The sequence below is a fragment of the Oryx dammah genome, unplaced genomic scaffold (assembly GCF_014754425.2).
Source record: "Oryx dammah isolate SB20612 unplaced genomic scaffold, SCBI_Odam_1.1 HiC_scaffold_21, whole genome shotgun sequence".
Classification (NCBI taxonomy): Eukaryota; Metazoa; Chordata; class Mammalia; order Artiodactyla; family Bovidae; genus Oryx; species Oryx dammah.
The window spans coordinates 76721465-76745119 of record NW_024070205.1 but is presented as its reverse complement, the minus strand read 5'-3'; the positions used below and the strand labels follow the sequence as shown (position 1 = coordinate 76745119).

At 38.0% G+C, this 23655-nt stretch overlaps 1 protein-coding gene across 4 annotated transcripts in view; it reads left to right on the top strand.

Moving 5' to 3' along the window:
* MDM4 (MDM4 regulator of p53) overlaps positions 1 to 23655 on the top strand; it is a 49002-nt gene that overhangs the window by 11138 nt on the left and 14209 nt on the right. The window contains exons 2-10 of one of the 4 annotated variants that reach the window (XM_040263036.1): positions 6918 to 7017; positions 8420 to 8494; positions 11679 to 11812; positions 12746 to 12801; positions 16371 to 16438; positions 17106 to 17205; positions 19381 to 19541; positions 21260 to 21409; positions 22213 to 22293. In XM_040263036.1, the coding sequence (XP_040118970.1) occupies positions 6940 to 7017; positions 8420 to 8494; positions 11679 to 11812; positions 12746 to 12801; positions 16371 to 16438; positions 17106 to 17205; positions 19381 to 19541; positions 21260 to 21409; positions 22213 to 22293 (903 nt within the window). In that variant the 5' untranslated portion in view covers positions 6918 to 6939. Of the gene's footprint in view, positions 1 to 6183; positions 7018 to 8419; positions 8495 to 11678; positions 11813 to 12745; positions 12802 to 16370; positions 17206 to 19380; positions 19542 to 21259; positions 21410 to 22212; positions 22294 to 23655 lie in introns of those variants that run through there. The other 3 variants (XM_040263037.1, XR_005724921.1, XR_005724920.1) reach the window with 3 other exon arrangements.

Genomic DNA, 23655 nt, shown 5'->3' with positions numbered 1-23655 from the left:
AATGCTAAATTAAGATGATAGAGACAGATTTATATCTATCAATTACAATAAATGGACTCAATTCACCAGTTAAAGATAAAAATCATGACATAGTGATAATCACTATATATTAAGAATGCACCAAGAGATATAGCAGTTTGAAGTATGAATGCCTCAGGTTAAAAATACTTACAATAGGACTTGCCTGTGATCCAGTGCTTAAGAATCTGTTTGCCAATGCAGGGGACCAGGGTTCAACCCCGGGTCCTAGAAGTTTCCACATGTGGCAGGGCAACTAAACTTGTGCACCAGAAGTGCTGAGCCCATGCTCTGGAGCCCGAGAGCTGCGACTGCTGAAGCCTGCACGCCTAGAGCTTGTGCTCTGCAGCAAGAGAAGCCTCTGCAGGGAGAAGAGAAACGGGCATCACAACAAAGAAGAGAGAGCCCAGCATAGCAAAGGAGACCCAGTGTGGCCAAAAAGTAATGTAAATAATTTAAAAAATTTTTTCCAGTAGATGAAGTGAAATTGGTAGAACTACCCTGGTGGTTCAGATGGTAAAGTGTCTGCCTGCAACACGGGAGACCCAAGTTCGATTCCTGGGTCGCGAAGATCCCCTGGAGAAGGAAATGGCAACCCACTCCAGCACTCTTGCATGGAAAATCCCATGGACGGAGGAGCCTGATAGGCTACAGTTCATGGGGTCGCAGAGAGTCGGACACGACTGAGCGACTTCACTTTCACTTCTTTCACCCTGGGATCAGTGGACAAATTCACCCATCATGGTGGGAGATTTCATTTTATGTCTCTTAATTGTAGGTCAAACCTAGACAGTGTGTTAAGAAGCAGACACATCACCTTGCCAACAAAGGTCCGTGTACTCAAGGCTATCTATGGTCTTTCCAGTAGTCATGGACGAATGTGAGAGTTGGACTTTAAAGAAGGTTGAGCGCTGAAGAATTGATGCTTCTGAACTGTGGTGCTGGAGAAAACTCTTGAGACTCCCTTGGACAGCAAGGAGATCAAACCAGTCAGTCCTAAAGGAAATCAACCCTGAATATTCATTGATGCTGCAGCTGAAGCTCCAATACCTTGGTCCCTGATGTGAAGAGCCAACTCATTGGAAAAGACCCTGATGCCGGGAAGGAGGGAGGGGAAGAGGACGACAGAGGATGAGATGGTTGGAGGGCATCACCGACTCAATGGACATGGGTTTGCGCAAACTCCAGGAGACAGTGAAGGACAGGGAAGCTTGTCATGCTGCAGTTCATGAGGTCACAAAGAGTTAGGGACAACTTAGTGACCGAACAACAACCAAGTGTCTAATTTATGGTGTCAGGAAATAGCAATAAATTCTTTTTTTTTAAGTTGGGGAGGTAATAAGATATAGTAAACAATATCACAAATGGAAAGAAGGATGTATCTGTACACAGTAAAGGTTAAAAGAATACTAAAAGGTTAAAGAATACTACTAACTGTATGCCATCAATTTTGAAGATTTAGACAATGGAAGAAGAAAAAAGCTTGAATATTTATTAAACTCAAGCAGCGATTAGAAATTTTCCCAGAAAGGAAACACTGGGTTTTATAAGTTTTGTAGGTGAGGCTTTCAAAGACTAGAACATCCAAGTTTTATAGAATTATTTTTCCAGACTGTAGACAAATAGGGACTAAACAATTTATTCTGTTAGGCCAGCTAACCCTGACATTCAAATAAGACAAAAACTTGACAGTGGGAAACAGATTTATTTCATAGAGACTTTATAACCTAACCAAAGTATTAGGAAATCAAAGCCAATAGTATACAAAAAGAATAATATCCAAACCTAAGTTGGATTTATCTCAGATGAGCAGGAATTTAATATTAGAAAATCCATAAATGAAATTCAAAATTTTATCACATTAATAAAAGATGAAAAAAATCATGATCATTTCAATATGTAAAGAGAAAACGTTTTCTAAATCACTCTGCCATGATGTATTCTTTTTGAAAAAATTTTAAGTATAGCTGATTTACAATGTCATGTTTCAGTTATCCAACACAGTGATTCAGTTTTACATATATATGTAAATATAGATAGATACACACACACATATATATTCTTTTTCAAATTCCTTTCCCTTACAGGTTATTACAGAATTACTGAGTATGGTCATATGTAGGGTCTTGTTGATTATCTTGTGTATAGTAGCATGTTTGTCCTTGATATATTCTTCGGTTCAGTCTCTTAGTCGAGTCCGACTCTCTGCAATCCCATGGACTGCAGCATGCCAAGCTTCCCTGTCCATCACTGGAGCTGGCTCAAACTTATATCCATTGAGTTGATGATGCCATCCAACCATCTCATCCTCTGTCATCCCTTTCTGCTTTCTGTCTTTCCCAGCATCAGAGTCTTTTCTAATGAGTCAGCTCTTCGCATCAGGTGGCCAAAGTATTGGAGCTTCAGCTTTAGTATCAGTCCTTCCAATGAATAGTCAGGCCTGATTTCCTTTAGGATGGACTGGTTGGATCTTGCAGTCCAAAGGACTCTCAAGAGTCTTCTCCAACACCACAGTTCAGAAGCATCAGTTCTTCCACGCTTAGCTTTCTTTATGGTCCAATTCTCACATTTGTCCATGAGTACAGGAAAAAAACATAGCGTTGACTAGATGGACCTTTGTTGGCAAAGTTATATCTCTGCTTTTGAATATGCTGTCTAGGTTGGTCATAGCTTTTCTTCCAGGGAGCATGCATCTCTTAACTTCATGGCTGCAGTCACCATCTGCAGTGATTTTGGAGCCCAAGAAAACGAAGTCTGTCACCGTGTCCATTGTTTCCCCATCAGTTTGCCATGAAGTAATGGGACCAGATGCCATGATCTTAGTTTTTTGAATGTTGCGTTTTAAGCCAGCTTTTTCCCTCTCCTCTTTAACTTTCATCAAGCAGTTCTTCAATTGCTCTTTGCTCTCTGCCATCATCTGGATATCTGAGGTTATTGGTATTTCTCCCAGCAATCTTGATTCAGTGAGGCAGAAAAGGAACCCTCTGAAGCCAGTAAGGTATAACTATTAGGAAAATATAGAGAAAACATGTTATATAGGAAGCAATAGAAACACTCCCTTTAAAATCAAAGACAGAGATGCCTGATACAGTGTGCGTATTCAATATTATATTGACAGTCCTAAGCAGTAATGTAAGACAAGTAGAAGAAATTAGAAGCACAAGAATTGGAAAGGAGGGAATGAAATTTTTATCCACAGGTGATATGGTCATTTACATAGAAAACAGAAGGATCTATAGACAAAATTATGAGTTTAGCAAGGTGACTGGATATGTTTATTGAAAGTCATTTGTATTTCTGTACATAGGCAAAACTCACTGAAAAACAGTGAAAGAGAAGGCATCACAATAGTATAAGAATATCAACTTAAGAAGTCAGTCTAAAACAAATATGCTAGACCTCTAAAGGGAGAGTTGAAGACTTAATAGGAGATATTAAATAAAACCTCAATAAATAGAGGAATATGTCATGTTAATGATTGGAAAACAATTTGAGCAAGGATTTTCATGGAGCTCGATGATGCTAAATTTTGTATGGAAGAGTTAAGGGCCAAGATCAGCTTGTCACTCCTAAAAAGGAATGGCCGGGGACTTGCCCTATAGGATAACAAGACTCATGATAAGATGTAAGGATTAGAGGTGGAGTTGTATAGACAGAAAGATCACCTCGCAGACTAGAGAACTTGTGAACACCAGTATGTGTTGCTGCATAACAGAGGTGGCTGTCAATCAAGAAAGTATTCAGCAGATAAAACAGGAAAAAAAAAGACCATCCATATATTGGTGAAAATGAGACCTTGAAGAGGCAGAGACCGTTGACTAAAAAAGAGAAGATTGATAAATAAATTTGATTTCATTAAAATTAAGTTTTTGCCCATAAAAGTTTTTTTCCACCTAGAAAATGGAAAGGACGTTAAAATTGGGAGAAGATATTTGCAGGACATTATATTAACACAGGGTTAATATTAAAAATATACAAAGAACTATTGCAAATTGACAAAAAATCAATTAGAACAGTGTGTAAAAGACAACATTTCACAAAAGAGGAAATATACATGGCTGATAAATATGTGGAGATAACATCATTAGTGATCAGGTAACTAACTATAAACCAAACCCATAACTATTTGGGAAAATTCCTGTAATTACATATAATGTACTTTTTTTTTTTAAGTTGAAAGCAACCAAACTAAAAATATGTATTTTTTTAGGATTCCATTTTGATGCAGTGAAGTGCTTAAAAAGAGAGAGAAAATCGAAATAGGATTCAGAATGATTGTTTGGAGGAGGCAGGGGATGTTAGGAGAGAACCTTATGGTTAAATGTAGATTGTTGTCAGAATCATAGTTTGTGGATGTTTATTGAATTATTTAAAAAATCAGGTAAAAGTGGGCCAGGGCCTTTCTGTGTGGTCTCCAGTAGGACAGCCAGTGGGGAGATGTGGTTCCTTGGGGGCCATTTTTGGCAACTATCCTAACTATTACTAGTATTTGTATTCACCATGCTGTTCTGCTGTGTATATAGTTGACAGTTTAGGCACTGGGGATATATTAGTGAACAAATAAGCATACATTCCTTCCCACTTACAGCTTACGTCTTACATGATAAAAATTAAACTATGTAATAGGTTGATAACTTAAACTATGTAATAGGTTGATAACAAGGACAGTGAAGAAGAGAGGAATAAATCAGGAAAGGAGATAGGGAATACTGGGAGGTTGAGAGTTGCAGTTTCAAAAATGTATTGTCTTTGGAAGGCCTCATTGATAAACTGACATTTTAAGCAGAGACGAAAGAGGTTTAGGAGCCAGAGGGGCAAGGGTGGAGCAAGGAAACCTTTAGGAGCTAAGGCAGTTCAGAGATGGGCATTTTGGATAGTATAGTAATAATGGAAGTAGTGACACGTGGTTTTATTTTGAAGATAGAGCTTCAGATTTGTGAAGGGTGAGAGAAAGAATCACGGACAGCTTCCAGGTCCCTGACCTGCGTAAGCGCGGTCACTGGAGACTAGCACTAGTAGGTTCAGGGACGTGAGGGTTTTTTTTTAATAGGTTTGAAATGCCACTTAAAAACTAGCTGTTTAGGGCTTCCCTGGGAGTCCGGTGGTTATGAGCCTGCCTTCCAGGCAGGGACACGGGTTTGATCCCTGGTCCAGGAAGATCCCACATGTTCCAGGACAGCTAAGACCATGGTGCCACAACTACTGAGCCCACACACCGCGGCTGCTGAGACCTGTGTGCCCTGGAGCCTGTGCCCTGCAGCGAGAGAAGCCCTCCCACTACAGCGAGAGAGGAAGCCCCGTCCCTTCAACTTGGGAGCCCTTGCGCAACAGTGGGGACCCAGCGCAGCCGTAAATTCATAAGAAGAAAAAGCTGGCTGCTTTAAAATGACAAGTTATATACTCTGTTTGACTTCCATTTTATAACAAGGGAAGCTGATAGAGGGTTGAATTTAATTAATTTAGGATAGCACTAAAAAAATATTCAGTTTTGACTGCGTCAGATCTTAGTTGTAGGGTCTTAGAATGCACCATGGGCTCTTTGTTGAGACGTGCAGGGTTGTGGTGGCTGGGCTCCAGAGCCCCACAGCGTGAGCGCTCTTAGCTCCCTGACCTGGGATCAGACCTGTGCCTGTGTTGGAAGGCAGGTTCTTAACCTCTGGACCACCAGGGAAGTCCTGAGGGTTGAATTTATACTTTGTTGTCTTTAATAAGTCTTCTCAGAAGAGTGAGGAGTCTTGTTACCTGCAAACCAGCCTCTGTTGATTTTATTTTATTTATACATTTTGCCGACTTTTATCAGCTTTTACTAGAAAAAGTTCTGAGGGTAAACACAAGTTTATTTAAAGCGTTTTCTTTCTCTATAGTTTTTTTTTTAATAGAAATGTTTAATTTTGACTGTGGTGGGTCTTGGTCGCTGCCTGCAGGCCGTCTCTGGTGGTGGCAGGTGGGAGCTACCCTGTGTCACGGTGTGTGGTGGTTTCTCCAGTCGTCATGGGCTCTGGGCATGCAGGCCTTGAGTAGCTGCAGCGCGTGGGCTCAGCAGTGGTGCATGGGCTCAGCTGCTCTGCGGCATGCAGGATCTTCCTCGGCCGGGAATTGAACCAGTGTTCCCTGTATTGCAAGGTGGGTTCCTAACCACTGGACCATCAGGGAAACCACTATCGGGTTTTTGTTTTGTTTTGAAGGACAAGAGATAAAAGGTGAAAAATAATTAAACCGTACTTATGCTTTATTCAATTCATGTATCTCTCCTTTGATGTTGTATGTCCACCTTGGTTTAACCCATTTTATAGGTATTTAGTTGCTATATACTCTTTGGGCTTGGCACATTTTAAAAGCTGTTTGAACTGATACTGAATATTTTGACTCTCACTTTCCTGTGGTCTCTTGCCAAGACATGTTTCAACATGTTGCAGAGGTTTTCCTAGGCATGCTCTTGGAATCTTAAACCTGTTACTTAATCTTGGTAATTCCCTCAGCCCTGCATCTGTCTCCTAGGGGGTGCTCTTGAGCACTGTCCAAAAGAGGAGGCGATACTAGAGAACTGTGTGATCTACAGGGGAGGTAATGATTGTAAGTTTCACTTTCAGCTGAAACAGTGTACTCATCATCATCAGTTTAGAGGTTGGAACATGCCTGAACCTATTTCTCTTGCAGACTTCACTCGAGGGAAGTATAGATGGTTTTTACTCTTAATTATGCTCTTCTGTTTTTTGCAGAATTAACTAGAAAGTGATCAGAAGAACTGCAGCATGGGTATATTGCACTTGCGTAGGGTGCTCTGATATATGTGTCTTTTTTTACTTCTGCTTGCTGCTTTTTTTTTTTTTGTATATCCTAAAGAGAATTTTCTACTTTAGAAGATATTTTATAATTTTTTTTCCATTTAAACTTAACAGCAGACTTCACTTCACTGCCAAAATGACATCATTTTCCACCTCTACCCAGTGTTCAGCATCTGACAGTGCTTGCAGGATCTCTCCAGAACAAACCAATCAGGTAAATTATTTTTAGGCATTCCTGTTTTTCTTCAAGTTTTTGAATAGATTGGGGCATGTAGCTGACTTCACTGACTAGGATTTTATGTAGAGCAGAAAAGATTACTTTTTAAATGTCATAAATAGCATCAGTGCTCATAAATTTGAATTGATCATCAGTTAAATAAATATTTAAAGGTTACAGATTGCTCAAAATGGCACATTTTAAACACCACCCTGTTTTAGGATATGACTGGCTAGTGGAGAATTTGGGGCCAAGTTATATATTTGTCTTCCTTCTCACTTCATTTTAGCTAGTTTGTTTTCTTTAAAAATCAGTTTTAAATTGTAATTATAGCAAGTGTATTCTTATTAAAAAATTCAAACTTTATCACATACTTATCTGTAGAGACTCCTGTGACCATCTCCTCCCTTCTTCCCTCAAAGTTCTCTCCCCCTAAGATAACACTATTATCAATTTGCTGTGTCTTGTTCCAGATCTTTTCCTTTAACATGAAAATAAAAAATTTTGTTTATTATTTCATATGTATTACACCATATATAGTATTATGTATCTTAATTTATGATAAAGCTGGAATTTGGATTTGATAAGGGAAAATGTGGCTTATGTAATAAAGGGCTTTTTCTTAATTGGCCATCTCTAGACGGAAACAAAGGAAGACCTCAAACCTTAAACAAAAAAGAGAGAGATTTAAATGTAAAAAGTGAAATGATAAAAAAATATTAGAAGGACATTTAGGAGGTATTGTAAAACTTTAGAATAAGAGCAACTTTAAGACAAAACCGAAGAGGCTGTAAGAGGAAGAAAGACAAATTCGATCATATAAAGTGAAAAAGATTAAATTGTTTGACTAAAGATATACTCCACAATCAGAAGATGGCAGAGTCACTATTCCATATTTGTATATACCACACCTCATCCATTTATCAGTCAATGGTATTTAGGTTATTTCCATATTTTGGCTATTACGAATAATGCTGCCGTGAACAGTGGTATACAGATATTTACTTGAGTCCCTGCTTTCAGTTCTTCTGGATGTATACCTAAAAGTGGAAGTGCTGGGTCATATGGTAATTCTGTGTTTAACTTCTTGAGTAACTGCCAAACTGTTTTTCATAGTTGCTGCACCATTGTACATTCCCATTAGCAGTGCATAAGGGTTCCAGTTTCTCTATATCCTCTCCAACACTTGTTATAGCCATTCTAGTGGATATGAACATGCTGTCTTTTGAAAATGTGATTTTTCAGAAAATTAGCAAGGAATAGTCTGATCATCTGTAGTTACTAGATGCTGTCTACCAGGTTTTGTTAACAAAAAAGTTTAAGGTTTGTTTTTCCCTTGGATTTCAGAGACCACTCTGATTGAAATGTACATAGCAAGTTTATTTTATGTTTATATCAGGTACGACCAAAACTGCCTCTTTTGAAGATTTTGCAGGCAGCAGGTGCACAAGGTGAAATGTTCACTGTTAAAGAGGTAAGCTGGGACTTCCCTAGTGGTCCAGTGGTTAAGATTTTGGCTTCCAGTGCAGAGGGTGTGGGCTCAATCCCTGGTCAGATACTCTTCTGAGGACTGTGAGTTATTTTAAATACACATTTAAATAACTTTTTTTAAAACAAAAACAAATTAAATTCTTTAAGTGGAAAAAACTCTATTAAAACATTAGTCTCTTTGAACTGCTTGGATTTAGTAGGGTAAATATCTTAACCCTTCTTAAACAGAGGGAAGGAACAAAATTAGCAAGCTTTTTTTGACTTTTCATAAAAGCTTATCAGGGCTTTCCAGGTGGTACAGTGGTAAGAATCTGCCAGCTAATGCAGGAGACACAAGAGATGTGGGTTCAATCCCTGGGTTGGGAAGATCCCCTGGAGGAGGAAATGGCAACCCATTCCAATATTCTTGCCTGGAAAATTCTATGGACAGAGGAGCCTGGCAGGCTACAGGCGATGGAGTTGCAAAGAGTTGGACACAACTAAGCACACACACACAACAGCTGATACCTATTAGCAATGCTGTGTTCCTGAGTCATTCTACCTCTTCAGGAATGAATCTGGAGGCATTTCAGATTTTCTAGAATACTCATGTTTCCTGTGTCACTTTAAATTAAGTGAATCATTTTGGACTTTATATTTTAAATTCTGATAAAACTTTTTTCCAAACTCTTAATAAAATGTGGATTTTTATATCAGTAAAGTTGTTACAGTGCATTATGCAGTCTCCTTCAGCAGCATGGCAGAGTTTGCCCGAGTTAAGACAGAGTTAAGTATATATTGTTTTGGGAAACTGTTTTATGGGGGAAAAGTTGGACAGTTTACACAATAAGCTCTTTATTATGAATCTTGACACTATTTGGCACATAAAGAAGAATTTTCTCATTTTTATTTTTAAATATTGCTTATCATATGTGCATTGAGGCAGTATAGTATAATGAGAATGGTCAGTTCAGTTCAGTCGCTCAGTCGTGTCCAACTCTTTGCGACCCCATGAATTGCAGCACGCCAGGCCTCCCTGTCCATCACCATCTCCTGGAGTTCACTCAGACTCACGTCCATCAAGTCGGTGATGCCATCCAGCCATCTCATCCTCTGTCGGCCCCTTCTCCTCCTGCCCCCAATCCCTCCCAGCATCAGAGTCTTTTCCAATGAATCAACTCTTCACATGAGGTGGCCAAAGTACTGGAACTTCAGCTTTAGCATCATTCCTTCCAGAGAAATCCCAGGGTTGATTTCCTTCAGAATGGACTGGTTGGATCTCCTTGCAGTCCAAGGGACTCTCAAGAATCTTCTCCAACACCACAGTTCAAAAGCATCAATTCTTCGGCGCTCAGCTTTCTTTATGGTCCAACTCTTACATCCATACATGACCACAGGAAAAACCATAGCCTTGACTAGACGGACCTTAGTCAGCAAAGTAATGTCTCTGCTTTTGAATATACTATCCAGGTTGGTCATAACTTTTCTTCCAAGGAGTAAGCATCTTTTAATTTCATGGCTGCAGTCACCATCTGCAGTGATTTTGAAGCCCCCAGAAATAAAGTCTGACACTGTTTCTACTGTTTCCCCATCTATTTCCCATGAAGTGATGGGACCAGATGCCATGATCTTCGTTTTCTGAATGTTGAGCTTTAAGCCAACTTTTTCACTCTCCACTTTCACTTTCATCAAGAGGCTTTGTAGCTCCTGTTCACTTTCTACCATAAGGGTGGTGTCATCTGCATGTCTGAGGTTATTGATATTTCTCCCGGCAGTCTTGATTCCAGCTTGTGTTTCTTCCAGTCCAGCATTTCTCATGATGTACTCTGCATAGAAGTTAAACAAGCAGGGTGATAATATACAGCCTTGACGTACTCCTTTTCCTATTTGGAACCAGTCTGTTGTTCCATGTCCAGTTCTAATGAGAATGGTAGTATGTACAAATTCAGAGTAGTGTTTTTAAAGATCTTATTTTGTATACTTAGAGTGGATTTATTTTTTTCCGGAAGTTGGATAGACATAAATGTAAAACTTCCTTTTCCTTACAGTAGACGTTCTTTCTCATCTTACTTTTCTCTAGATAGTCAGTTAGATGTGAGAGCTCTGTTAATACTGGGACACGTTGCCTGGGATGGAGGAGCGCCTGAGAGCATCGTTATTCCAGTATAGTAGAAACAGTATAGGGAAGAGTTTTGTGCAGATACCTAATAATTCCTGGGAAGTCAGGGACTAAAGGTAAGAACTGATGCTTTGGTCTGTTCTGTGGTCTGTGGTGACATCTTAGTGTCATCAAGTGAGCTTAACTGTGAAGCAGTTGAAACAAAGGGCTTTTCAGGTGGAGCAGCAGTAAAGACTCTGCCCGCCATCGCAGGAGGTGCAAGAGATTCTGGTTCGATCCCTGAGTCGGGAAGATGCCCTGGAGTAGGAAATGACAACCCACTCCAGTGTTCTTGCCTGGAGAATTCTATGGACAGAGGGACCTAGTAGGCTGTAGTCCATGGGATCTCAAAAGATCGGACACAGCTGAGCACACGCTCACACACACACTACCCACACACAATTTTTTAAAAAATTACCACCTGGAGGAAACATTTGGAAAATTAGATAATTAAAAATTTTTGAATCACTAACTTCTGTGTCTTCCCTTCCATTCTGTTAACTGTGAAAAGGTCAGATAGACTAAATTTTTATTTGATAAACACTTAAATTGTTTTATGTACTTATAGTGCTGATGGCTTATTAACCACTGTACTTCCATTTGCCAGAAAGACTTAATACACATCAAAGTCTATAGTAGTTGTGTGCCCTAGAGTTGGAAAACATTTTTATGATCCAGGCAAATTTAAAGTTTATTACTTCTAGTGATAGAGCAGATCCCTTTATTTGGACTGGTGAGAACATTTTTAAGGGGATACCTGGTAAATTCACCACTTTTCCTCATTATCAGACTGGTATATTTCTGTTCCAGAAAGCAAGGGTCTCTTAGTGTCCAGAATGATAGTAAGTAGATGCACGTAGTAACTGGGGGCGACTGTCCTGTTGTAGGACCCCTTAGACAAGTACTGATAGTCATATTCATAATATGTTCTCTCTTCCTCTAGCAAACAAACTGACCTTATCTCCTCCTCTAATTTGTATTTTGGGCTGCAACTAGACAAATCTCTTGGTGGTGTTTTATTCCCATGTAGGTTATGCATTATCTAGGCCAGTATATCATGGTGAAGCAGCTTTATGATCAGCAGGAGCAGCACATGGTATATTGTGGTGGAGATCTTTTGGGAGAACTACTAGGTCGTCAGAGCTTCTCTGTGAAAGATCCAAGGTAAAAACAATGAGTGTGTATTTATCTTTTGGGGTGCTTACACCTAACCACTTAATCCCCATTGGTTATTAATGTTTATTTAACCCTTTAGTCCACAAGTTATTTGTTGGGCCTGCATATATCAGGCGACTGTGAGGTACCGGAAACATGATAGTGAGCAACAGTGTCTAATTTTGCTGAGTTTAAGGAGTAGTGAGACAGTCAACACTGTTCCTCATAGTAAAATTATACAGGTAAGTGTGACATAAAAGAGGTACATGAGACTGTGTTGGGGGATGGGATTCAGGGTCTTAGGAGGTGAGGAAAGGTTCCTTGAGGAAGTGATATTTGAGTTGAAAGCTGGATAATTAAATACTTGGGGGAGCCTATTGAAGGAGAGCTTCTGGCAGATTGAACATCGCATATAAAGGCGTAGTAGGTAGGAGCTTGATGTGACTAGGTTAGATTTTGTGAAGCAGTGTTATAGAGAGAGGAAGAACGAGCTGACAAGAGAAATGTAGAGTTTCTGGGCAGTTAAAGGTTAATGGTGGGCTTCATAAGAATCACGCTAGAGCTGTTCTGACCTGCTGTGTGGCATTTTCCAGCTGAGAAGTCAGTGTTCTCTTTCTCTCTATACCTTTGTGATCAGTTTTTCTAAGACTCCCTTCCTATAAAATGTAGAAGGAGGGAGTAGTCTTAAAGGAAATCTCCCCACTTAGGTTACTGTTAGCTTATGAAATAAAATGTAAAATTTTTCTTTGAGGGCAGAGTGATACAAGGGCTTGGATACTAACATGCTGATACTTAATAATTTTAAAAAAATGTATTCTGGGGAGAAAATTCTGCCTCTTTATATGTTATAGAGAATGTTGGGACATAGCATATGAAAAATATATTTTACATATTAATGGAAAACCATGTGCTTATTAATTTTTTATTTTATCTCTTTTACAGCCCTCTCTATGATATGCTAAGAAAGAATCTTGTCACATTAGCTACTGCTGCTACAGGTACGTCACATCATATTTCTTCAGTCCTTATCACAATTTTAACTTTGAGGGGGCAGATCATGGGAAAACAGGGAGGATTTAGATGGAAATTGAATGCTGTCTTGCCATGACTTGGGGGGGATGGCTGTCACACAAAATGTTGCTACTATTTATTTGACTTTTCATTGTGAAAATTTTCAAATATACTAAAAATAGAGATTAGTATAAGTGAAGCCCACCTCTTAGACTTAGTAATTGTTAACGTTCTGCCATATTTGTTTCATCGACACACTTTAAAAGTCTCTTACGGATAAGGACTTTTTTCTTTCAAACATAACTACAGTGTCACTATTACACCCAACAGAATTAATAATAATAAACAAAATAGTAACTCCATAACATTACCCAGCAGCCAGTTCATGTATGTTAACTCCAGTTATTTCAGAAATATCTCTTATATTTGGCTTATTCAAATCAGTATCCAGACAAAGTCCACACTTTGCTTTTGGTTGATACGTCTTGCTAAGTATTTTTAATCTATAAAACTTAACTCTCTTTTCATTATATTATTTATTTGTTGAAGAAATGGATCATTTCATTTGTCTTATAAATTTCCCACATTCTGATTTTCAGATTGTGTCCTTGTGATGTTGTTTAACATGTTTCTCTGTCTCTTCTATTTTTGGTGAACAAATAGTGCTTGAACAAATAGTGTTTGGATAGATTCAAGGTTAAATTTTTTGCCAAGATTTCATAGGTAGTGCTTCATACATTTATTGCATCACGGCAGAGCCATGTAAGGTCTATGTATCCCTTTTTCAGTGGTGTTAGTATTTTGTGGACTTTATGTGATGTTACCCTGACCATCTGTTAAAAAGGTCCCCTTCCCCTGCCCCCAAAGAACCTTTTTTCCTAAAGGTTTTAGTTTTCTGTTATTTGAATGCCAATTCGCCTGACCTTTTGCCTGATTCCACATATTTTAAATACTGCCCTTTGAGTTTAATTTATTAGTATTGTGAAGGAAACTGGCTGCTTTGGGGTCTGAAGTATGGTGTGTTAGAGATAAGTAAATAAACTGTATACAGCTAAAATATAACCCTCTCATTCATTTCCAAATAATGAAACTTTTTTCTTTCTCCATTCCTACATGAAGCCCTTTTGTGAGTTTCAGATTAGATTTTAGGTGACATTGTTCTTTGAAGAAAACCCAAGTTGGTAATCTCTTTAGATTGGGTATTTTTCAATAGTTTACTGAAACAAACAGGTTGGAAAAAAAAACCATTTCTAATAAAGATTTACTCTTTACAGTGAGAGCAAAGAGACTCTGCTCTCATACTGAAGTGTAAGTTTGAACTTAAATTGAATTTTGAAGCCTGTTGGTTTCACTGAGCCACTTCACCCATCTGTAAAGCTCTGTTTTAGAGGGAAGGCCTTGCAAATGATACGACACTTTTTTGAAGTTCAGGCACTTGTAAAATAGTATGGTTTTCCTGGGATAGTCACTATTGTCTTGAAATACACAAGTAATTTTATATATGCTGATCTATTCTTCCAGTAAAATTTGCTTTCTGATTGATCTGTTCTCTAAATATCTAGAGTGAGCATAATTCTCACTTTTTCTCTCATTTTCTTTCATGTACTTCCTCATCAGAATTTAACATGCTGTATATTAAATGAACTCTCCTCTAACAGACATTTCAATTTATCCTCACAACTCTATGAGGAAGGTCTGGAGATGAAGAAACTGAGGATTTTTGAGTTTTGTTTTTTAAATAGAATGAGTAATTTGCCCAAGATGAGATGCTACTGATAAGAGAGCAGATATTTGTGACTGTCCCGCCCTTGCTCTTTCCTTTATGCCACACATCGATGTCTCTTTAATCCCTGCTTTTAAAAAATTTGCCCCAATTAATTTTTTAACACATTAAAAAAAATCTGAACATTAAATCTTTAAAACATTCTTTGTTCTTTAAGTTATCACTTTTAAATAATTTCACTTACAAAAATGTTTCAAAGATATTGAAGAGTTCCCAGATTCCCCAGTGGTACTAACTTATATAATTGCAGTACAGTGATCAAAACCGGGAAATTGCCCCAAAGTAATTTTGACTGGTTGTCTGTTCTGAATTTGAACTTGCATTAGTGCTTATGGTTGGCCATCTCTGTTGCTCTTCATAAATTGGATTGCATGTTTTTTATTTGAAAGGACAAATGAGAAAACTGCTTTCCCTATCAATTACTTTATACCTTTGCAAATAAAGTAAACCTTTTATTTTGATGGTTGAAGAAATGAAGGTGGTTGTTTATAAATTATTTCTCCAAATTTCCACATGTATTCGAATAAAATGAAATTTATATGACAAATTTTGTATTGAAATTTCCTTGTACATTGTAGTTTTCACTGATAATTTATTTTTGCTTCTAATTGTTTTAACCTAAGTAAGGTAGTATTTAGAACTAGAAATGACAGTAATCAAATTACTTTATTGAAAAATGCTTCACTGCATTGTATGTTAATTGATCTTTAAAAACTGCTGTGCTCAGAAAATGCTGGCTCTTAAAACTTTTAGTATCTTCATTTTATCTATAAAAATGCTTCTATAATAATGCTCTTTATAATTACAATTTTGAAAATATTTGCTCTGTGCCAAACAACTGATTTGTCAGACCTGTTGTGGGATCTGTATCCTTTCTCTGGAAGTCTTTATTGGATGAGGAATGACATTTTCTATTAAGTGTCTTATTTCTGGACCTAGTAGTAGCTGATGAGCCCAATCCATGATAGACTTATTTGAGTGCATATAGTTACGTATAGCCTTATATAATGAGTGGTCCAAGCTTATTAAGGTTTCTGCATCTTTTCTTTTCCTGTAGCTAAATTTGCATCTTCTCTTTGGCTTGAAAAATTTGCAAGGCCTTGAAATACATTTTTCTCTGATTATCTAAGTTCTCTCAGGTTATTCTTTCCTTCACTTCTTTTTGTTGGCCTTGAGAGAAACTTTATTTTCTTCCTCTTCCTTAGGAAATGTTTACAGGAACTGGGAAAAATAAGACTTATTCATTAAAAAAAAGTATATACCTGGTGATGATAGTTTAAACTGAAATATCATTGACACTTAGAATGTAACTTTACATGAGGGAGCAATTGTTTCATAAAGCAAACCTAGATTTTTAGATTTCATAATTCTCTATAGCTTTAACACTTGAAAATAAAAATTAAAAGGTCAAATTTTTTTTTAATCGTTTAAAAAAGGCAAACTTGGAATACGCCTATAGGTATTGATAAAATACTCTCCATTATTCCATGCTTGGAATCACTGTCATATTAAATTTGAAGGCATGATATTGAAGAACATTTTTTATTCATTTTTCATTTTTCTTCAGTTATATTTTGGTAATATATTTTGAATAGAGCCTCTTTTGGTCTATGCCATTTTTATTAATTTTTTTCCTTTCCTTTTGGATGAGAGCCTTGGCCAGTCAAAATTAGGGATCGAGCCTGGCTTCAGGGTTGTTTGCTGAGGTCCTTTGGTGTGGAAAGAATGGCTATTACCAGGGAAGGTTTTCCTTTTGTTTTACTTGCTATCCAGATGCTGCTCAGACTCTCGCTATCGCACAGGAGCACAGTATGGATATTCCAAGTCAAGACCAACTGAAGGTAAAATCACCACACGGTGACTTCTTTTGTTGTACAGAGTGGCCCCTTCTCTGTACCTATGATCTTGGACTCCCAAGACCTTTCCTGAATGTGGTAAGAATTTAATAAGAAAGGTTCTTGGGAGTTCAAAGACTAGGGACAGAGCGAACCTTCTCTGTTCTGCCCATAACAGAGTTCCAGTCTCTGAATCTTTCTTTGGGATGTAGCACTTCCGATCTTCAGTTCTTCCAGTTGCATTTTCTTGGGGCTTGTGTGTGATGGTGTATGTATATAGGTGTTTGAGGAAATTGCTTGATTAGATTTTAACAGACTTGTTGCAAATAAGTTCATGTCAGGCCATTTCTTAAAGCTTCCCTAAACCTGCAAAACCTTTATGATCATCTTGGTATATGTTTTCTGCATTATGCCTGATTCTGTGTAGGCTAGAGGCTTTATATTGATAGCCTGTTTGTAACAGTAGATTTTGACCTTTTGTGCAGATTTTTTTCCCACAGTGGGTTGAGGAGAGGTTGCCTGTAATTGATGACTGTTGTGAACTCCAGAGTTTTCTTTCCTGGTGCGTAACCCATTGTGTCGCACACTCACTGGTGAGCTGGAATGGAACTGCTACATCCCCTGGTCACAGTCATTTCTGCTGCACTGATGGGTGCCTTTCCCTTCCTTTCAGCAAAGTGTAGAGGAAAGTTCCAATTCCAGGAAAAGAGCTGAAGAAGGCAATATTCCCACGCTGCCTACCTCACAGTATAAATGCAAAAATTCTAGAGAAGGTAAGCTTTGGATTAAAACTATGTAGACTCTTCTTTCTCTTTCTTTTTCTGGTGTTTACTTTTAGAAATGGCATCTATTAAGACTGTTACATCGAGAACTCAAAAAATACTAATGCTGTCTCTTATGTGATGTAGCAGCGGTGTATGTCATCCTTACTTTCACTCTTTTCTGAAAACCTTTTCTTTATCCTGCTTACTACTGTTAACCTTGAAGAAGATGGTAGTTGTCTCTTAGCAACACATGGTGACCAGGATGGAGCAAGACCATCTTTAGCTAGCATGCTAATAGAAGATAGCTATGCATTCATCAAGTTGCCACCTGGTAACTCGGCTGCCTTGGCATTTTAAATCTTGGCTCCCCTGTATATATTTGATCTGGTTAGAATTTTTATTTTTATTTGTCTGCTTGAGGCAAAGGCTAATTTTCATATATTTTTGAAGTTTGCAAAGATGGTAAAATGGACCTAATGTCTCAGAGCCAAGAATGAGACATAAAGCCTAGTAGTTCCTTTATCCTTGGATGGTAGTCGTTAGATCTTTCTCATTCATATTAGATATAGTACAGTCAGGTTAAGTGAGTTGAGCAGCGTTTCAGAAGTTTCCCCTAAACCCTGCTGTATAAAGTATTTCCTAAACTTTTTCCTGCAAAGATAATGTAAAGTCATAAATTTCTCAAAGATATTTTATGGCATGGTGGTTTCTAGTGTAGGTACTTGACTCACATTTGCATAAGTGGCAGGTTAGACCTCTAGCAGCATCCCAGAAAGTTATGATGCTACAGTTGTTATAAATGATAAATTAATCTGCTTATTATGTAAGGTTGTTTTCTTTAATTTGCTTTGAATATAAGCTGAATTTGGGGCTATCTAGTTAGTTAGCTGGGAGCTTATTTCTGTCTGTATGATCCTAAGTGTGTAATTTTGTTTTTTTAAATACAAGCCTTTGCTTATTTTCTACTCAAAGGCTGTTTAATATATAACAACAGCCAAGACAAGAAACTGTAGTTCATGATGTAAATTTTGAGAATTAATAGCTTAATATTCTCAAGGATGTATATAGGTAGAACGTACAGAATTTTTACATGTGGAAAGAATGGCCTTTTTTTCATTCCCTTCAGAAGAAGTTACGGAGCTTGAATAGTTGAAGATAAGTTTAATGTGATACTATCTCAAAATTAGGTTTCTCATAATTTCAGCAGTGAGTAAATAAAAGATAGTTTAAGTTTCCCTGAGCACAGGTATACCTTTTAATAGGAACAGCATAATTTGTAAGTAGATAGGGTAACTGTTCTGGCAGGGATCCATTTATTGCAGACATTTTTTCAACTGTATGTACCTTAGCACATTTAAACACCTTTAGTTGCCATTGGCATGCCTAGTGTATTAGGAAGAGGTAGAGGAGAGTAAGAAAGTACAACAAAAAAGATTGGACAGTGGGAAAGAATGAAAAGAATTTCATGTGGTAGCAACAAACTTACATTAGTAACTCCCTTGGATATCATTTAGATGTGCAACACAAGATCTTTTATTTAGAATGTGTGGGCCCTTACGATGTCCTGGATTTGCAGTATTTCTAGCTTTTAAATATCTTAACTCCAAAAGAGCCTGTTGATCCAGAAAGGACATATATGTGTATTTATTTGGACAGCCTAGAGTTCAGTGTTTCGTAGTGGTTGTTACCTATTGAAATACATGAATCATTGAGAAACATCCGAAAATATGTGGTACTAGTGAGACTGCCTTGACAACCTTGTGATTGCTCAGGATGGTCTGTGCACCTAGTTTCTGTCTCAAGGGTTGGGCCACTGTGCCGTCACCATTTGCAGTCACGAATCAAGTCATTCCTTAGTTGTCATAGTGGTAGGCATGTTTAAAATGCCACCAGGTGACCATTTAGAAATCCTTTTAGAACAGTGTCATTGTTTGGATGCTTTCAGAGTTTATGTTTCTTGATGAATGACCTCTAGTTTCATTATTTGCTAATGAAATCTATAAGCAGAGGAAGGAGATTTGGGCTCTGCAACTGATATAGATATTTGATTTCTGATTCTTTCTTACTGGGAAAAGGATTTTCTTTTTACTTGCCTTGTACGAGACATTTTAAGCATTATGAAGAGAGTCTTGATTCTTAAGTGTTGTATACACAGTTATCATCTTTTCCATTTGACTTTTGTAGATGAAGACTTGGTAGCAAATTTAACTCAAGAAGAGACGTCAAGACTGGACCTCGGGTTTGAGGAGTGGGATGTAGCTGGCTTGCCTTGGTGGTTTTTAGGAAACTTAAGAAATAACTATACACCTAGAAGTAATGGCTCAACTGATTTACAGACAAATCAGGTAAATTTCACATTTGAAGAGGAACTTTTTTTTCTTTTGATGGAGTGACATTCTTGATTACTCTTGAAACATACATTACCTTGTCTAAGAATTCCCATTCAGTGCTAGGACTTTTCAGTGCATGTGATGCTCAAATCTGTATCTTCAGCCCTGATGTCTCTTCCTCAGTGCCCAGCTTCCACATCTAACTGCCTACTCAACACTGGATGACCTGACATTCTCCGTGTTCAGAACAGAACTCTTGGGACTTCCCTGGTGGTCCGTGGCTAAGATTCTGTGCCCCCAAGGCAGGGGGGCCAGGTTTGATCCCTGGTCAGAAAATTAGATCCCATACTCTAGAACTAACAGTTTGCATGCTGTAAGTAATGATCCTGTGTGCTATAATTAAGACCTGGCGCAACCAAATAAATGTTTTTTAAATCCCAAAAGAGAGCTCTCGATATTTTCATTAAACATTTATTATTGTCTATTTGGCTGCGCCGATCTTAGCTGCAGCATGTGGAAGCTTTAGTTGCAGCATACAAGCTCTTAGTTGCCGCATGTGGGGTCTAGTTCCCTAACCAGGGATCGAACCTGGGCCCCCTGCACTGGGAGTGCTGAGTCCCAGCCTCTGGACCACCAGGGAAGTGTTTCCTTTTACTTACATCTTCCTTCTACTCAGTTATTCTAGCCATGCATCCAGAGACTTCATTGATTTCTCTCTCTGTCATATACCATATTCAGGTTGTCAACTCTGTTTCTAAAGCATACCTGAGATCTAGCCACTTTTTATTACTTCCATAGTCTAATTCATCACCATTCTGCTCTTTTATATTCCCTGTTGCGCTTCTTTGTATTATTGTATTTTGTTTATGTATCTATTGTCTGTTTGGCCCCATTGAAATATAAGTCCAGGGCTTTTAATTGACCGCTCTTTTCTATTGCTTTTATTGACCACTCTATTCCTATTTCTTAGTAAGTAGTACCTGCTTCGTATCTGACACATAATAGACACTATTTGTTCAGTAAATGAATGGACATATACAAATAAAGTAATAAGTTGTCTCTTATGAATATTGTAGAAAAACATGTCATAAAGTATCCATAGATGAATGTGAAAATAAAGTTATATTTGAAGTTGTTTAAGAATTAAGAAAGAAGTGTTATATACCAGCTTTTCCTGGTATATAAAACAGAAGAATTCAGAAAGAGGATAGAGGTTTGCATTATCATCAGTATCTCTGATATTTCTTTAATAAACATCATTGACTTACAGGGAAGAACATGTCACAATTAACAGAAAGTTGTCTAGGTCCTCAGATTGCCACCTGTGAAAAGGAATGTAGGAGATGGATTTTATTTAGTTGAGCAGCTAAGAGTTTTTAGCTTTTAAGCACTTCATTGCTGTTTCTCTAGTGTTACTATTAAAATAGAAAATTCCTTGCCAAGTACTCTCATATCCACCCATTAGTCTACATAGTCACTGCCAAGTAGATATTTGTTGAATGAATAGACATCTGTAGAAGAAAGGCTAGGCATTCTTTTGAGATGTATGAGGACATTGAGTTTTGGGCTCATCTACTTTGGTTCAACTGGCACCCCACTCCAGTTCTCTTGCCTGGAAATCCCATGGACGGAGGAGCCTGATAGGCTGCAGTCCATGGGGTCGCAAAGAGTTGGACACAACTGAGTGACTTCACTTCACTTCACAAAAACTTACATTTGTTCTTTTCTGTTAGGATATAGGTACTGCCATTGTTTCAGACACCACAGATGACTTGTGGTTTTTGAATGAGTCAGTGTCAGAGCAATTTGGTGTTGGAAAAAAAGTTGAAGCTGCTGATCCTGAACAAACAAGTGAAGAAGTAGGGAAAGTGGTAGACAAAAAGGTATGTTGTGGAAAAGTTTCACATTGATTGTATTTATGTACACGTAGTATAGCTTGTTCAGATCGGTTAACCGGACACTATGCTACTTTGTGCAACAAATGACTCGTGTAATCTCCCCTTTTCATTTTTTAATACTTTACCCAGTTTTAAGATTTACATTAAGTTAACCAGGCCTGTCTTAAAAATAGGATAGGACTTTGTGGATCACAGAAGTGAGGTTTTAATTTTTAGAATTTTAAAGTTTAGAAGACACTCCCCACATTTTCTCATGTAATCCCATTTTATTCTTATGAATGCCTTCCTAGATTCTCAAGATAAAACATTTCTATATTTAATAATTTATACCCTGATACTGTTTATTTAAATACATAAATTTGGGAATGCTCTCCCTTTCTGAATGCTGAAGAGATCTTTGGTAGCCCTTTTTGGTGCTTTTCAATCATTTATTCTACCGAAATGTCAGCTTGGTATGTACAGAATCATGTTTTCGATCTCACATATAAGCTGTCTCATTTTTTTTTTTTTTAAATCATTTATTTATTTTAATTTGGCTGCACTGGGTCTTAGTTGCTGCATGTGGGATCTAGCTCCTTGTCCAGGGATCGAACCCAGGCCCCCGGCATTGGGAGTGCAGAGTCTTAGCCACTGGACCACCAGCGAAGTCCCAAGCTGTCTCATTTTTAAGTGCTAGTGATGGGGGAAGAATGTGAGTTTTAAACTGAAGCTCTGTTCTTTTTGCTCTCAGGTAGCAACCTCATCTAAAATACATAAACCTGACTAATGAGATGTTTTTGCTTTCTCAGGTGATTGAAATGGGAAAAAATGATGACCTTGAGGACCCTAAATCCATAAGTGATGATACTGATATAGAAGTTACCTCTGAGGTATGAATTTCTAATAAGCTGTTTGACACTGCTCATGTCTTCAGATGTTAATGTCCCAGCAGTTCACTTGTGTTGAAGAGTGCCCTTTCTCCCTATTTCTGTCTACTTTTCCTAGGTGTTAGGAGCTGTTGGTTTCTTTATATCTTGTTAGATTTTTATTGGAAGTTGAAAAGAGAAGGGAATGAGTTGATCGAATGCTTTCCCTGCCTTGGGGAGAGATGACTTGAATGCCTCTCTGTGTGCCTTTCTTCCTGCTTTCAAAGCTCTTTGGAAACCATGCAGTGGGCGCATAGATGCAGAGGAGTCCTGTACTGCTTTTCCTGCTAAACACCGGTCTCTATTCCCAAAGAGACCTGTGAGCTGTCTGAAGGTTTTTGTTAAATATTATACTTTTGATGCTTTCTTAACTAGAAACAAATGGAAAACGGCTTAATTTCCATGTAGGTTTATATGAATGAAGGGTTGCTAAATGAATTTTCATTAAGCTGTTAGGTAATAGGTTTGGATTTGTCATCAGTTGGCAACTCAGGTTTAGACTCAAATGAATGTCTTGCTTGTCTCTTTTCATGCTAGCTCCCCATTTTCTCTTTAGTACTTTCTTCAGCTAACTCACTGTGGGAAGAAAGATGGCGGAGTAAGGTCAAGGAGGGGATTTTACAGTTTGCTGCTTGGGGATATTAAAATCTTCGGTTGTCTCTAGTGTTTATCCTGTCCCCCAGCTCCCACCCCGCCACTGCTGACCATTATGGTAATTCATTGCAAATTATTTGTCTGTACATGGCTAAGTAGTAGCGTGGGATATATTGATCCATGAAGTGTTCCTGACCATAATACGAATAGCAGAGTAAGTGCTATCCTAATCAGAGTTTTGAGAGTCTTGGGGCCCAGAAGACCTGTTAAGCAAATAGACTATATTTCATCAATTCAGAGCTGCCATAGGATTTAATAAACCCTATTATTCTATGTACTACTAAAAAAAGAAAAGTGATGCCAATTAGACTATGACACACCATCAGTTATGAATTCCAAATCTTTATGAAGTTCCTTGCATATTTGTATTGCATTTCAGGTGAGATCTGAGGATCTTAAAACTGGCAAGAATGTTCTGAGGCTCTCTGGAGAAACATCCCAGTTTAACAAATGGTCATATCCCTGCTTCTCAGTATAGGCAGTTGAGTTGTGATTTTAAACTTGAAGTGCTTGGCCTTTGTTCTGAAAGTAATCAAGTGAGCATGTATCAAATCATCGATCCTGTCAAAACCAGGCAATTACCCACATTTAAATACACTTGACTTGTTCCAGGTAGCTACCTTTGAATTAAGCAAGGCATTTAAAATTCATTACACTCTGGTATCTCCTGAT